Source organism: Brachyistius frenatus, unplaced genomic scaffold, assembly GCF_029030835.1.
Source record: "Brachyistius frenatus isolate BFR_SWC_R1_liver_20210118 unplaced genomic scaffold, ASM2903083v1 Contig_34, whole genome shotgun sequence".
In the NCBI taxonomy this organism is placed as follows: Eukaryota; Metazoa; Chordata; class Actinopteri; family Embiotocidae; genus Brachyistius; species Brachyistius frenatus.
This window is the reverse complement of record NW_027210633.1, coordinates 3,763,752-3,779,551: the sequence shown is the minus strand read 5'-3', so window position 1 is coordinate 3,779,551 and position 15,800 is coordinate 3,763,752. Positions and strand designations below refer to the sequence as shown.

The 15,800-nt window shown below is 41.1% G+C and overlaps 1 protein-coding gene across 2 annotated transcripts in view; it reads right to left on the bottom strand.

Annotated features, from left to right (window-relative positions):
• Positions 1-26: 26 nt before the first annotated feature.
• Positions 27-15,800, bottom strand: part of camkk1a (calcium/calmodulin-dependent protein kinase kinase 1, alpha a) — a 65,845-nt gene continuing 50,071 nt past the window's right edge. The window contains exons 10-17 of one of the 2 annotated variants that reach the window (XM_069700740.1): positions 14,966-15,165; positions 13,044-13,097; positions 12,665-12,738; positions 10,325-10,412; positions 7,915-8,043; positions 6,328-6,431; positions 4,393-4,440; positions 27-4,009 (exon numbers count right to left, since the gene is read on the bottom strand). In XM_069700740.1, coding sequence (XP_069556841.1) covers positions 3,937-4,009; positions 4,393-4,440; positions 6,328-6,431; positions 7,915-8,043; positions 10,325-10,412; positions 12,665-12,738; positions 13,044-13,097; positions 14,966-15,165 — 770 coding nt within the window. In that variant the 3' untranslated portion in view covers positions 27-3,936. The remainder of the gene's footprint in view (positions 4,010-4,392; positions 4,441-6,327; positions 6,432-7,914; positions 8,044-10,324; positions 10,413-12,664; positions 12,739-13,043; positions 13,098-14,965; positions 15,166-15,800) is intronic. The other variant, XM_069700741.1, reaches the window with a different exon arrangement.

Genomic DNA, 15,800 nt, shown 5'->3' with positions numbered 1-15,800 from the left:
GACCAAAAATATCAAAAGGATTCCGATTTTCTTCTCTTTATTTTTATTGTCTTTGATTATGTTTACGTGTACAAAAAGCATGCAAAAAATAGCTTATTTATATATATTGGTACATATTTACATTGTAACAACTGCATTCAATAGGGATGTGACATGCTTTGGATTTAGGGACTTGACACAGGCGAGTGAGTACATTCAGAGAAATGCACAAGACAACACGAGACAGACACCCAGGAACACAGAGACAGCAGGCACCTTCGACACACACATCAGGACAGTCACATAAGATACACAGCAGTGATACAAGAGTCCCTGACATCACATTATGTAGACACTCACGCTCCCACACTCCTCCTCCACTCCTCCTTTGGATATATTTATGACCTGAAATCACAATAAAATTGGTCCTGCCACTCACTTCCTGTGGCAACTACACCCATTGATTTTTCGTCATTCTGTTTTTCAATGCAGTATCGACACAAAGCAAGGGAGCGTTCTGGGAGAAAGCAGGCATCTGACTAAGCCGCAGGATCCAGTGCTTTTGAGTCATTATTGTGCATTTGGGATCTGCAGATCTGCAGCAAGCAGTGATGGAAAATCACCAACCTGAAACCTGAAGGCTGTTAACAAGGATCAATTGTGCGGTATTTCAAGACTCATATGCGTGCCCACACATTTTTGGCCATTTCAAAATGTATTGTGCTGTAGAACCACACAAACATGATGCGATCAGTGGTGGGGAGTTATGTGCAAAATTGTGTGAAAATTGGCAAAAAATGAGGGAAATCTCTGGAGGCGGAATGGGTGTGGCCTATATGGGTTGATTGACACATGTTTAATTAAGGTGTAAAAAAAAAAAAAAACTTTTCTTTTTCTTGTACATCTCAGTTCAATAATGTTACTGTAAAGGGCTTTATAAATGGCCACAGAGTAACGCAATGTGAACCAAAAAACAGTTCAGTGTTTAAAAACTCTGGATACATAGTACAGCCTGGTATCACAACATGTGTAATACACCCGTCAGTCCACGAGAGGATACCATGTCAGTGTCATGTTTTGCTTCGCCTACGAGTGAACACGCATATATGAGAAAGTCTGTGTAAGTAGGATGTCGGTATGGATTGGATGTAAAAAAAACATTCAACCACCTAGTCTGAGACAACAAAAATCCATGTGGATTTCTTTTAAGTAAAGTATGGTCCATACACAACATAATGTATTTAAATGACTTACTTAACGTACATTAAGTGATGTATATTAGGTAACTTCTGTGAGGTAAAATTCCAAATTTTCACCCTGTTCCTAAACTTAACTTAGTTGTTTTGGTGCCTAAACCTGAGGCAGTTTAGCTTTCACACCTTGGTGACACAAAACGTTTCACTGTCACGGTATCATGGACTGGTGGGTGTATGACGTGCTCTGGCCTGATACTGGGTTGCAGCCAATGTATGCTTGTAAGTAACAGAGATGGAAAAGTGGGACAGGAAACGAAGTTAACATTAAAAGTGGACTATAGTGGGAGAGTTAAATGTTTCCTCTTCGAGGACAGTTAGTGATCATCCATCACTGCGCTGCTCCAGTACTCTGAGCCATGCGTGGGGTTTTACAGCGTTTCAGCAGTAAAATCTAGAAGTCGCTTGCCCCCGGTAAAAAAACATTCCCAAATCTGATCTGGTGTGGAGATGCACAACAAAAACAACGATTCAAAACCAGTCTTCGGACTGTAGCTGTTACATCCTTTTCTCAAACATGAAAAGTTGTTTGTGAAAATTCTCAAAAAAAAACCAAGTAGCGCTGCTGTGGCATGCAGATCGATAGCAAAGAGTAATGCTTCAAAAAGCACAGTACATATGGTCTTTTACAGGTGAGCCACACAGGTTTTCTTTTCATCGGAAACTGTACATTGTTTCATGGCAGCTAGTAATCACAATAATATGAACACGTATCTGTGAGTTGAAAAGTGCAATTATTTAAATGTAAGCCGTGTTTTAGCTTCAACACAATTACACATTGAAGGATAAGTGGCCCTGGAGCTCAGACAGCAGGGGGACGGGCCAATAACACAGTGATAAAGATGACAGCAATATTGCACCTCTGACATGGACAAAAGTTCAGACAAATGGCATTAAAAAAAAATATATATATATATATATATTCAAAATGAAGAGCTTTTTAGGAAATAAATACAGCAAATATAACACATCATGTCACACTTTTTGGTTCAAAAAAGCATTATAAATGCTCTCATCCAGATTATTTCATTGAACATGAAGCTGAAAACAACAGACACAAAGCTTTACATTCTTCAGTACCCACATGGTAATACAGTCGACTCTCTAATGTCAACAGCATTCATGATTAGGGTGCCCTTGTGGAGATAATCCCCTAAACACAGCAGCTCAACAAGGCCATGTGACATGCTGCATCGTTCAGAGTCTACCAGTCCCCGTCTGCCCTCTGCGCTTCAGTTAGCATCCTTCACTGGAGGATACTGAGGGCAGGACTAATTGAGGAAAGGCAAAAGGCTGCAGCGCTTGCTGCTTCTAATCAGCCACACTGGGGAGGGTGCTGAAGTGGATGGGGAAGTGGTGTTGTTGTTGGCAGCCTGGACCTAATCATGACATTGACATGCTCCTTTTAAAGCGATCAGAGCCCTCTGAGTCTTTCTTTCACAGAGGCGACGCGTCAGGCTGCCAAAAGAGGAGGAAAGAATTCAAACAAGTTAAATAAACAACTCTGTGCCAAAGCTGCAGCAGAGGCAGAAACCAGTACCAGGACTGTTGAGTGCACTTTTATGACTCTGTGCACATCAGTAAACATACACAAGTTTCCCCCCCGAATAGTTTGTGTTCAGTCCCTTCAGCTTGATTAACTTTGCGCAAGTTGATTAAATTTCTTCTGCAAGAGCACCCATCAGTATTTACTTCAGCTCTGCCTCCAAGAGTGTCGTATAATAATATGCTTCTAAATTGGAAGTGGAATTATTTAAAGTATCGGCAATTACAGTATTTTTTAAAAGTCTTTTCACACTCGCCATTCTATCACATCAGTATAGAATGATATGAAAAGAAAGCGACAGCATCAGAGAACAGAAATCATCCGACAAACAACACATAACGGAGTCGGAGAGGAAGCGTGAAATGAACCCTAACACAAAAACAATTACACATCACACGGCCAGGAAGCGCACTATGAAATGTGGTCAAGCAGAGCAAAGCTACGGTCCTTTCAGACAACTGACTGCTTTCCCTCTGCCAGGCTCTGCGAAGAGGACTGACCTTCATCACCCTGCTTCAAAATAAAAGTTACCGACTGCACAGATACGAGAAAATGGGTAGAGACGATAAAACAGACACCTCAAGACATCTATGTACAAATTTAAAATGACTGATCAGAAAACAAGAGCCCTGTAGTTCACTGAGGAGGCGACAGTGTCATTTACATGCTGAAGTCTATGATTAGTCTTGAAAAGGGTTTTCTTATCTCCGTGTGATTATGACAGTCTGATAATGAGGCCTAATTATTCACCATGCATGAAAAAAAATCTTCTTTTTCCATGTTAGTTTAAAGGCCGGCAGTCAAACATGTTCTCATCTTTTCCCGGAACAATAATGTAAACTGTTAATGATCCAGAGTTCCTGTTATCGGCTCACTGATGCCAGTCACAACAGTAAGTGGTTGAGCAGTTAAGAAAAGCAACGTCGGAGATCAAACTTTGTGCCCAGAAGCTAGAAGTAGAGAGGGAGAAACTGCGGTAAGAAAGAAGCTAACAGGAACCAAGAAGAACAGCAAGTCTGACCGTCCAAATGCTTTTGACGTTTGTGTTGTGTCGCAGATTTTTTGGGAAACGTGTGGATGAAGGTGCGGTTCAAGCAAAGGGATGTAAAGGGAGCAGCGTTCAAGACCAAGCTCTGTTCACAGGAGTGTCATTATGACTCAAGAGGAGGGCTCGTCTTCATGCAGGTCCTCCAGCTCCCCTTCTCTGGGTCCGTCTCCTGTGCTGCCCTTTCTAAAACAACAAAGGAGACACAGAGAGAAAGAAGTCAAGATCTGCATTTCTTTTCATCATTTCAAGCTGGACAGCCTCTCTGATCTAAACGGTCACACTGTTCAGCTTCATCTCTCAGAAAAGCTCTTTTCCCGTTTCCGTATCATGATGAATGTTTAAAAACACACAGAATGCTTTATCAATGTGACACAGCGTTTAAATGACAGCAGCGGGGAGATGACACAACAATCTCTGAGAAGACAGCTGCGGGAGCGGCTGCTGCATCACTTCTCGTGATGGGGATAAGCAAGAGCTGATGGGTCTACGATGATGATGAGGGGCGCGGCGGCCGGTATAAGATGAGGGACAGACAGTGTGCCGGACTGCTTCGCACAAAGTGTTACCTGAGTGAGGGGTGGAGTTTAAAAGAGGGCCGGAAGGGCCATGAGTCCCTGCAGCACAGTGGGAGAAAAGATGGAGAGGTCACAGGTGAGAGGGCAAAGACATGCTCGCAGGTGGACAGGACCCACCCCCCCAACAGGAAGGTACTAGGTGAAGATATTTTTTACATTTCAATATTAGTTCTGATAATTCATCATCCAATATAATAATACAATAATAATAAATAATCTATTTAAACCTATAAATTACTTCGGAGTTTAAGTTCAAACTGCCTCCAAATGTAAGTGGAATATTTTGGGACAAACAAATTTCCACGTTTAACATTTAAAATTCAGAGCTTCCAGCTTTCCATGACTCACGATTCTAAATGTAAATAATCAACATGGGTGTCCACGGGAAGCTCGAAAGAAATGATTTATTTGCAGCATCTAAAGAGTTGAATTGGTTACAGGAGCAGAGGGGTAATGTTTTACAGCTTAATGATGATATTAGAAACAAGATCCGCAGAGTTGATCAGATCTTCCATTATCTATACCCGCTTTATCCTGAACAGAGTCACGGGGGGGCTGGAGCCTATCACAGCTCACTTTTGGGCGAAGGCAGGGTTACACCCTGGACAGGTCGCCAGTCTGTCACAGACAGAAACAGACATGCACGCACGCTCTCATTCACACCTACGGGCAATTTAGAATCACCAATTAACCTGTCGTGCATGTGTTTGGATGGTGGGAAGAAGTCAAAGTACTACGGCCAGGGTTCGGACCTAAAATCTTCTTGCTGTCAGGCGTCCGTGTTGTACCACCACGCCTCCCATCTAATCAGATCTGTTTTTGTTAATAAATTGTGATATAGTTGAGTAATTTGTTTAAAAATGTGATTATGGTAAAGATGACTGGGAACATCCGTCTCACAATGTGAAACCACATTACCCATAAATCCAGAAGGGAACTATTTGACCCACGACTGAGGCATCGCTCTGACTGCAGTTGTTTTCTACTCGATCATTTAATTCATGTTTCATCAGCCTTTCTTAAAAGTGTGAAAGCTTCAGTCAGGTTTGGAAGAAGAGCAGCTCTTAAGGCGCTCAGAGCCTTGTAGTGATTTTGGTTATGGTCCCATTTGTGTAGATAAATAATGTTTCACAATGAAAGCCAGTGCTAAGACAGTACCTGTACAGATTCAACATTTCAGTTTATGGTTTCATGAACCAAAACAAGACCTTGTTTTATCATTTTCCAGCAGGGGGCAGTGTTATTTCAAATTCCCCACTTGTCCTCTAAAAACACCTTCACCTCAGATAGCAGCTCTCTGACAGCCTGGAGTGTAACAGGGGAAACCTCAGGCTAGATAGAGGAGAAATCATCTAATAAAGCTCTCACAATGGGAGATTAGCATCAGCTCCACTTTCAGCACAACAATGGTCCATCTTCATGACAAAGTCTGCTGGACCATCTAACAGAATATTGCCCCGGCAGGGAACAGCTATAGATGCTCCAACTCGCCCTTGGCTGTATATATCAAAATTTCCCGATGGGCCGAGACGATTGGCCATTTCCCCCTGTGATGCTTTCAATCCATGAAACAGAAAATCCAAAGTCAGCCGGAGGCGCTCGCGGCTGTCATTCTGTGTGACTCTGAATCCTTCTAGCCTTGAAAGCTAAAAGCAACACACAAAGAAACACTTATAAAAGCTGTAAGCTCCACTGCATACAATGAAATAATTAATTATGGTGCTATGGCAACACAAAGCAGCAGCTGCTACTGCAAGAATGAATGCTAGTTAACCTGATACAGCAGAAAAAGGAGACAGGTGTGTCTTTGTCAGAATCCTGAGCAGTGTCACCAGTAAGATTGTGCTTGTGTGATTTTGTCTTTATGTTTGAGATATTCAGTAGTGAAATGTGGATGTGATGATGTCAGGGAGTGTGTGTGCTTACATGAGCAGGCTGCCAGGTGCAGACATGGACCTCTCCTCTCGCCTGCTCGGGCACTCGAAGGGGTTACTGAAGGAACGCTTCCTCAGCATGGCCTTCACCAAGATCTGACACGTTCACAAACACAGGGGGGGGTTTACAAAGAGGATGTCGTTTTGTCTTGAACTCGTTCTGAGCAGCAGGCCGGTGGGCTTATGGCTGATACCGTCGTGAGATGTGCACGAGATGAGCGGAAAACAAAGCAGAAGGACTCTGACCTTAAATGAGATGAACATGATAAGTAGATTTTGTGCCACAGGCAGAACAAACCTCGGAGCTAATTACTGGAAAATGTCCGATATCTTTGCGACCACTGATAAGAGGTGCAGACTGATGCTTTCGGATGAAAAATGCATCAAATCTTTACGCTTATAAAGTTCCAAAAAAAATACAAGAGTCCCTGCGGCTGTTAAATAAAATAATTTACTGACACAGTTTGTAATGAGTGAAGCTTTCCATGTAAACACTGCAAGAATCTGAGTTTAAAGTTATTGTTAACTTCAGACACTGATGTGCGGTTTACAGTGTTTTGACGGTGAAAACAAGGAAGTTAATACATGCTAATGTTGCTGATACCCAGAATGACGTGGGACAAACAGCAGGACACGTACTAAAACAACTTTTTTATGGTGAAAAAGTCGCGCAGGAGGTCCCCCTTTGTCTGCTGTTAATCTTTGCTGCTCAATAATAGTTGTGAGATGAAATTACAGTTGATTTCCAACCACCTGAAGAGCTAACTTTCTCTAGTCTTAGGTAGTTAGTGCTGTTATTGCTCGTGGCTGCTATTTTTTTATGCCATGCTTGGTAGCTAGGGCCGATCAATACCGATCTGCTCTTCCATCAGCATGAGGTGTGCAGTAAAAAAAGTTTTACAAATGTAAGAGCTCCATACAAATACACTTCTAAAATGTCAATTTACTGGTTTACGACATGTTTCTTTATTTCTAAATAGTTTAAATGAACATATTGAATCAATGACAATGTGATGACCTGTTAGGCCCTCCCTCATTAACTGGTAATCAGAAACCTGTCTGTTACAGTCTGGTAATTCTAATCTTGTGTGCATAATATTTTTAATTGGTAAGATTTTCTTGTTAAGGTAGTTTTGCAGAACATAGGCTACATCTTAATTGGGCGAGTCAGCGGGTAATTAGTATGGATAATTTAAAGGAGCCAGATATGAGGGTCTGCTATACTGTGCAAGTGTTTTCCATTTTTCGAGCTCGTTTCCAAATTACTGCAACATTAAAGAAGTTATGGAGCCAGATGGTTCAGAATCTTGATTTCCTGCATTCAGGGATTAAAACAGGGTGCCACCAAACGAAAAGCTTTCAGGATACAGGAAGATTCTAGCTGGAGAACCTTTTGTTTTGTTTCAGGGTTGAACGAAGACAAAGGAAACGTTGACCTCTGTGAAGGTGAACAGTGCTGTTTCAAAATCACGGTTAAGAGGGGATAACGGTTGTTAAGGAGCGGCTCCTCTGAGTGCTTAAACGTTTCAATTTGATGCAAAAGTGCTTGATGAAAGGTGAACACTCAAGTGTTTCTTACCACTGCAGAGAGGCTGGGAAATAACTTCACCGAGTTCTGGATGTCCTCTTCTGTCACCTCCACAGCAGAGCAGTGCTCTTCCTCCAGAGGCAAAGGGTCAGTGCCTCCCTGGGTCACCCACTGGTCCATCTAAACGCATACGGAGAGCAACGAAAGAGGACAGTTTCATAACATGACAATCACCCGGAGGCGCCGCAGAAACTCAGAGCAGGCTTTAAAAAATCCAGGATGGGCAGTCAGTGTGGCAGTTTAAATCCCAGTAAGACATTCGGTGCTCTGTGTATTGTTTTATGTATAAAATATTTCAAAGTGTGACTGCGGTTTTTAAATCATGACGAAGCTCTCGTCCAGCTCAACGCTCATATTTGTCATTACTACCGGCTGTTTTCTAAAGCCAGACATGCTTCTTGCGAGCGAGTCCACCAGCCAGGCAGCCATCACTTGTGATTACTATTGTTATTCTACAAAAACCCAACTGCAAAGCCTGAAGAGTTGCTTGAGTGATAAATGCATCACTGTGACTTGTGAGATAGTTTTAGGGATATACAATTACCGGGCTGATATTCGCTCCCTGCTCTGTCTGTTGCTGACAGCTCTGGCCTTTTTATTCTTATTTTCAGCAGCAGATTTGGTGTTTTTGGACAACACTAGACCTTTTTCACAGACAACATTTTTACTTGTCACAGTAAGAAAAGAACAGGTGGAATTATTGATGGCTCAGGTCCATGAAGTGTCCCTGTGAGCCGTGTCAGTGAACCAGCACGCACAAACGTAGGACCTCCCCTGAGTGGAGTGTAGCCATCATTAATATACCTTAGAATTTCCTGCAATGACAAGCCAACATGTCTGATGGCGATGCAGCTCTATGGCACAGAGGAATAATTGTGTATTCAGAAAGATGGGAATTGGGAAACATCCCACTTTTTAGTTGAGTGTTCACATGAGGAAAACAAACAGACAGCGTGGCGCCTCCAGAAAATCTGCTCAATTTCTGCTGTTCTGAATACAGAAGAAAAGACAAAAAACCTCATCATCATCCACATAAACCAACACAGGAGGTCAATATTTTTGTAACTGGATTTGTTGTTTTGATGTGCTGCCATTTTTTATTTTTAACAGTTACCAAACTAGAACAGCTAGGCTAACCAAGCTGGGCTAATTCCCCTTATTCTCACCTTGTTTGTGCGCAAAGCAATTACATTTCTTACTTTTCACAGCAAACGCTGCCTTTTCAAGTGACGTCAAACCTCCTTCTCAGAGCTCTCAAACACCTCCCACTGACTGTTCGTACAGGGATATCCCTTCTTTCAACAGGCGTTCAGGTCTATTCCCCATTTGGATGTTGGAACTTTCCCACTTCCCAGTTGCTCATAAACATCCCATGCTGAGTCATCCGGTTATCGTTTACATCTGGCTCAACGGGCAACAATTGCTGATAGGATCAATTCATTGCTGGTTGTGGTCTTTACTTTGGATTTGACAGAATTAACTAAAAAAATATTCTTTAAAATGCTTGCAGGCACTTCTTCAAGGCTATTTGGGAAGTTTTGAAATCCAGCTCTTCAAAGACAAAGACAAAATATTTATACAACTGTTGTTGGAAAGTCAAACACAATCATTAACCATAAACATCCTAAATAATATGGTTGCCTCTAGATGTTATGATTTAAGTTGTAAATTCACTTTTCTCAAACGTATCAATCAAAAAAATCTCCATAATCCAGGAGGACACCAGAAGATCTGCTTATGTTTCAAATCAGTCAGCGTCACTCCGATTCATGCACATAGTCATTAGTTACTTATTTCAAGCAACTTTAAGTCTCTGGCAGTTCACTTTTGTGGACTGTGGTTAAATGACAGTGAGTAACAAAACTACTAGAACATGAATACAAACTGTGAATTGACTCAAACTTAAAATAGAATTGCATTAGTCTGCTACAATTTCTATAAAATGTAACATGACTGAAGTGTGCCAAGAAAAGTGTTTGAGTAAGTGCATGTGTGTACATGTGCAAAGGGACATGCATGATGCCTGCCATCCTCTTCATCTCTTGTTCCCTAAACACAAAGAGTCTTTGGTGAAAGAATGACTCACTGACAAGTGATTAGATCGTGTCATGGATACACGACTGGTAGTGGGGGATGTGATTTGCTCATAGCTGGTCCTGGACCCTCCCAGTCCTCCATGGTGGGCAAACAGGTTTCATTATGTCCTAAACAAACGCAGCATGTCTAATGAACCCTATTCTATAGACCACGGTGAGGTCAGAGTCTGACAAGCCAATCACGGGGGAGAAGAGCAGAGTTGCGTTGTGTGTGGACGTGAACAGTGAAATGAGCTGCCTGTCATCCTGAACAGCGGGTGTCTAAACTTCTGATCTCACTGTACATGTTCTGTTCTTTATGTTACCTTGATCTCAGGGATGGTGATCCTGGTGTCCGGGTTCTTGTCCAACATTCGCAGGATCAGAGTCCGCAGCTCTTCACTGATCGTTAGTCTGCAAATGCACAAGATAATGATCTGGGGAAGGTTTTTGGAGACGGGCTTATTTGTACATGATGAGAACCCGCACCCTAAAGTCATCCACGTCCTATTTGTATCAGGCTGTGACATTTTTTTCTGCATCTTATGATTATATTATGAGATGTGGATTCAGCAGGACCACAATTCATTATAAACAGACTGAAGTTGCAGCAAACAGAATTTACTAACTTGAGAGTAAGGGTGGGCTATATCATATAGTTTACAATGAGGTTGGTGTTATAATAAAATAATTCATATCGTCATAATGCCAATATTCTGATGTATTGTTACTCAGAGAAATGACATATTTTACATGCGTAATTTACAAGAACAACAACAAACATGGCTGAGAGCGCCTCCATGGTGGCGGAGACAGGTCAGAAAACCACAGCTTGATGTTAGTTTGAGAGCGAGCTGTTGGAGAGGTGGGCTCAGGACCACAGGGTCACCATTTCAATTCTCTGGACTGTCAACGGAAAAACACAACGCTTAAAAAATGACCAACACGTTCCTGTCCCTCAACATCTACGGGTGACGAGCTCATGAACAAGTTGAAAGAATTTTGCACTAAAACTCGACTTTGAATACGGGCTTTTAAAATAAAGTTAATCGAAAAATCGACATAACAAAATGTCCTTGAGTCAGTATGTAATATTCTATTTGCTGCAGAAGTTTAAATTTTCTCATCTTTAAGGTGATACTTATATTAGGATATTGGAAAGATTGGAAAGATTGGCAGAGATGGTGATTAAGACCCTCTGTCATTTTTGGTACCCATGTTGTTACACATTTAACTCCTAAAACATATTCCTAAACTCGCTGTGAACACAACAGGCTCTTTTTCAGAACAGTGATTCCCAACCGTGGCTACTTGTACTGCACGGCATTTTTGAAAGATTGTAGCATGATATAAATCTAAGTTGGATCAAATAAACAAACAAATATACACACATACGTCCACAACATATCTTTGTATTAAATCAGCTATAACACCTGATGACCCCAAGGTTAAAAGTAGTAAGCAGCTGGGCCAGTAACAAGCTTTAACAATTAGCCAAAAGTCATGGCTGAATGGTTGAAATAGTCAGCTGCTTTAAGTTTTGGGATGGTTAAAACAGTTAAATAACTATCTATCTTAACGGATAAACAGTGAAGATAATTTTCAATATGTGCTGATAAATGGTTGAAATAATGAGTAAATAGTTGAAACTAATAGTTAACCAAATAATAATAAAAAAAAGGTTAAAAATAATAGCTAAAAAAGCCCAAAAAATAAAAGCTAAAATAGTTAGATAGCTTGATAATTAGCTAGCTAGACGTAAGGTTCCAATTTCAAACTATAAGCAATAGATAAACAGTTAAAATAGCTAAAAGTAATAGATACATGATTACAGGTAGACAAAACTATGATAAAAAGCTGATTTTGATTTACAAATGATCATATCTGTTACATTTCACTTACAACAGAAAAAGACAGAAAATTTGAAAGAAAAGCATGACAGGAGAAGTCCTTCAGTATCTCAGTAAAATAAGTTTATGTGAGCTCAGCCATTTATTATACTGGCAGTGACATGATATTTACTGCACTACACCAACAGTATGGCCCTACCAACGCTAACAACAAGGTGCTCATTGTCATTGATTGGTACATGACTCCATTATTTGGGAGGACGGTAGTATCTAATGAATGAGCTCTCTGCACATCCGTCTCTTCAGCCCATTGTGGGAAGATTTACATTTACAATCCTCATACGCCACTCATGTCTCCTTCACATTGACTGTTTGTGCTTCCTTAGCGTGTTCCCTCGGTCTCTCTTCTTTCTGACTGCTTATCTTTTGTTCTCTCCCTGTCTTTTCAGCCTTATTCACCCCAGAAGGTTTTCTTTAACCTTTTAGGTGAAAGGAAGATCGGGGAGGCACATCGGTTTCTGTGTGTCCAGGCTGCTGATGCCTTCGCCTGCTTTTTCTGTGCCTGTTTTGATCACATGCAGGTGACATTTACCGTGTGCTGGTACTGAATGCTGTGCCAAGCTATTTATATTTGTGTTGGTGCAATTTGTAACAAAAGAAAATAGAAGGAAATGTTTTTGCGACTGAGATGCAGATGAAATGATACCCAACGGAAAAGGCGATCGACTTCAGCTACGGACTGGAGGTGGTTGGAACAACACTTCTGTATTTTTTAATAAAGAGTAAGAGAGAGTAGGATGCAGGTGATGGACTTACGTCTCTGGGAAATCCACAGGCTTGGTCCTTATCTTATTGTGCAAAGCCAATATGTACTCGTCAATAAACGGGCACTGCGGATAGAACAGAGGAAAGGAAGGTACACTGAATTACTAGAGGACCGGAGAAAACCAGAACCCCTAAAGACAGCCAAGACAAATAACAGCAGCAGCAATCAGCCTCTTGTTTTCATTAAAATGAAAAATGGCACTCGGAAGCTGCTGTATCAGGAACATAAAACAGTCCTACTGAAGTGCCACTGGGTGCTGTTAACAAGCAGGCAAGTCTGTGAAAATGACACCTAATCCAGCCTTTACTGTGACGATTTATAGACCAGATGCTGATGAATGACAGAGAGACAGAACATGTGCAGACTTGCCTTTCCAAAGACGAAACAGTAGAGGGTAACTCCTATGGCCCACACGTCCAGTGCCTTCAAGAAAGTGACATTAAATGCAACTGAATGGCAAACAGACTGAAAAATATACATTTAGAGACACACCACAGTGATGCCCGCACGTACTTTCACTGACAGACACAATGGCCTGAATCAAAGCAGACTGCTTTCAGTGATTTATGGCACATTTTAAGGTTATTTCTGTGGGGTATCTACTGTCAGAGACCTTGAAGATGGGTTTGTGTGATCAGAAAGAAGCGGCTATGCTGCTACCCATCATGCTCTTTGTCTCTCACCCAGCCTCTCTGTCTCTCCCTGTTGCTCTATTGGAAATCCTTTTCTGTTCCTTTAAAGAAATGCCTTGATTAAACTGGCCCTCTGAACCTGGGAAATTTATCGCAATGCCACCGACACGTTATCAGACACACAACGTACCGCTGGGACTGACAACTGAGGGGGGGGGTGTTAAGTGACATATGAGTGTCGGATATTAAAAATTTCACTTCTGATTTATGTGCCCTTTGGAACATGGTGTGAAGAAATCCAAATCTTGACGGGTGCGAGACTAATCAGAGAGAAAGGGGGAACAGGACTGGATATATTTCTTGAAAGCTTGAAGAAACAGCAGGCTGAGACACTTGAATGACTCTTACACCTTGATAGCTTCCTGTCTGCAATCAACTGTTCTATTTTGGCCCCTTATTTTATGAACATGCAAAATCCTTCTTTAATCAAGTCCCCCAGTCTGGATTTTTATTCGACCAGTGGAGGAAGGAACACGACCCGTACCGACAATGTTGAGCAAGAATATGATGTCAAGTGTCTTCATATATTAAACCCTCTGACCACCAGCTACTGGTGTAGAGATGCCGGCGTGTACAATCTCTTTACATGTAAAACAAGTTGTTCATTTACACAAACTAAAGTCAACAACATAAGAATGCGGGTCTCAGAATTAATGGCAACTTTTAAGCTACACGTACGAGCAATATTAAGTGTGTAAGTGTTACTGTTGTTTTAAAATGAACAAAAAGCATCTTCCAACCTCCTTTTTTTAAGATTTTCAACCGAGTGCTCCCTGTGCACATCAAAGACTGAAACCAGGAAATGTAAAAAGAAGTGCAAGTGTAATATATTTTCATGAAGCTAAATAAATAAAGTAATATATGTTTCTACATTTAATGGTAAAAGTGTTTTCTTCAGGTTTAAGCCATTAACTATATTGCATGAAACAGAGGTCGGTATAATCAGGCAGAAATTGACTGCAGTTAATAACCCTTTACAAATCTTACAGAAGATTTTCATCAATCACTTTTTTATTGTGATACAGAAAAACATAAAGCCTCGTAATGAGTTGGCTTGCAGATAATATAGATTTAGTAGCGAGGCAGGTGGTAATCAATCCAATCATTACAGATTAGTGAAATATTATCCTTCATAAATGTGAGCGAACATTCACTAACTGTAGAAACAGACACAGTATAATGATGGGAAACGTTCCCAAATCAATAAATGGTATGTCAAATAGATTACATTGTTCGATTTCTTTATCCTGGTATTACCGGCTTCCTACTTCTTAATACAAGCTGACACTCATGATGATTTACAGGCCAGCAAAGTCCTGCAATTTCATCCTAGCTTAAAGGTTCTAATTTTTTAATCATGGGGTTGAGGCTTAAAATAGCATTTGTAGCTTCTGCAGCTAGTTCAACAAACTTAGGGATACACACACACACACACACACACACACACACACACACACACACACACACACACACACACACACACACACACACACACACACACACACACACACACACACACACACACACACACACACACACACACACACACACACACACACCGGACATATAATGTGATATATATTGATAACGTTCACTCACCTTTCCGCTGAAGCTCTTGCGTTTGTCTGACAGAGTCTCCGGTGCCATAAATGCAGGCGTTCCAGCAGTGCCGGACAGCAAAGCATCGTTTCCCTCAAACTGGTTACTGACTCCAAAGTCTGCTATCTTCACATGGCCGTCGTCCCCCAGCAACAAGTTCGAAGGCTTGATGTCCCGGTGGACTATCTTCTGGTAGTGCACTGAGGGTAAAAAAAAGAGTAAGTCATTTATCATATTTTTATTATTACTATTAATAATCAGACCGACAACATCCTGATGATTATGTGAGTCGTGGACCCGTGGAAGAAGAAGGGGTAAAAATATAAGCCGTTCCCTCAGGGCGCAGAAAAGCTCAAGGAAAACCAAAAGTAATTAAATTAAAAAGAAGAAAAAAGAAAAAGGTTTCTCCCCTATGGTAGTATGAATGCAGTCAGTAAATTTCATAACAATCTGCTACAGTAAACAGATTTTTTTGTATTTCTTCCTTCTTCCCAGATGTCTTTTGGGAACCATAATATGGAAACTGGGACATTTATTATTGAGATACTTTGTCATGGGACAAGATGCTGCCAGACTTGGGGACCACCAAAATAATTAGGAAAGATGCTGTGAGGAACATACACAGTAAATGGGAGGTTCAGTCTGATCATGAGTTGTTGAGAAATTTGACAAGAAATCAGTTTGGACCACACAGTTGGACAGTAGTGGAAGAAGTATTATTTTTTATGTGTAATGTATTGGTGAGTAAGCAGCAGTGAAAGCTACAATATTTAACTACTTTATTTACAGCTCGGTAGTTTAGTCCAGTGGTTTCTAACCTTGGGGTTTGGGCCCC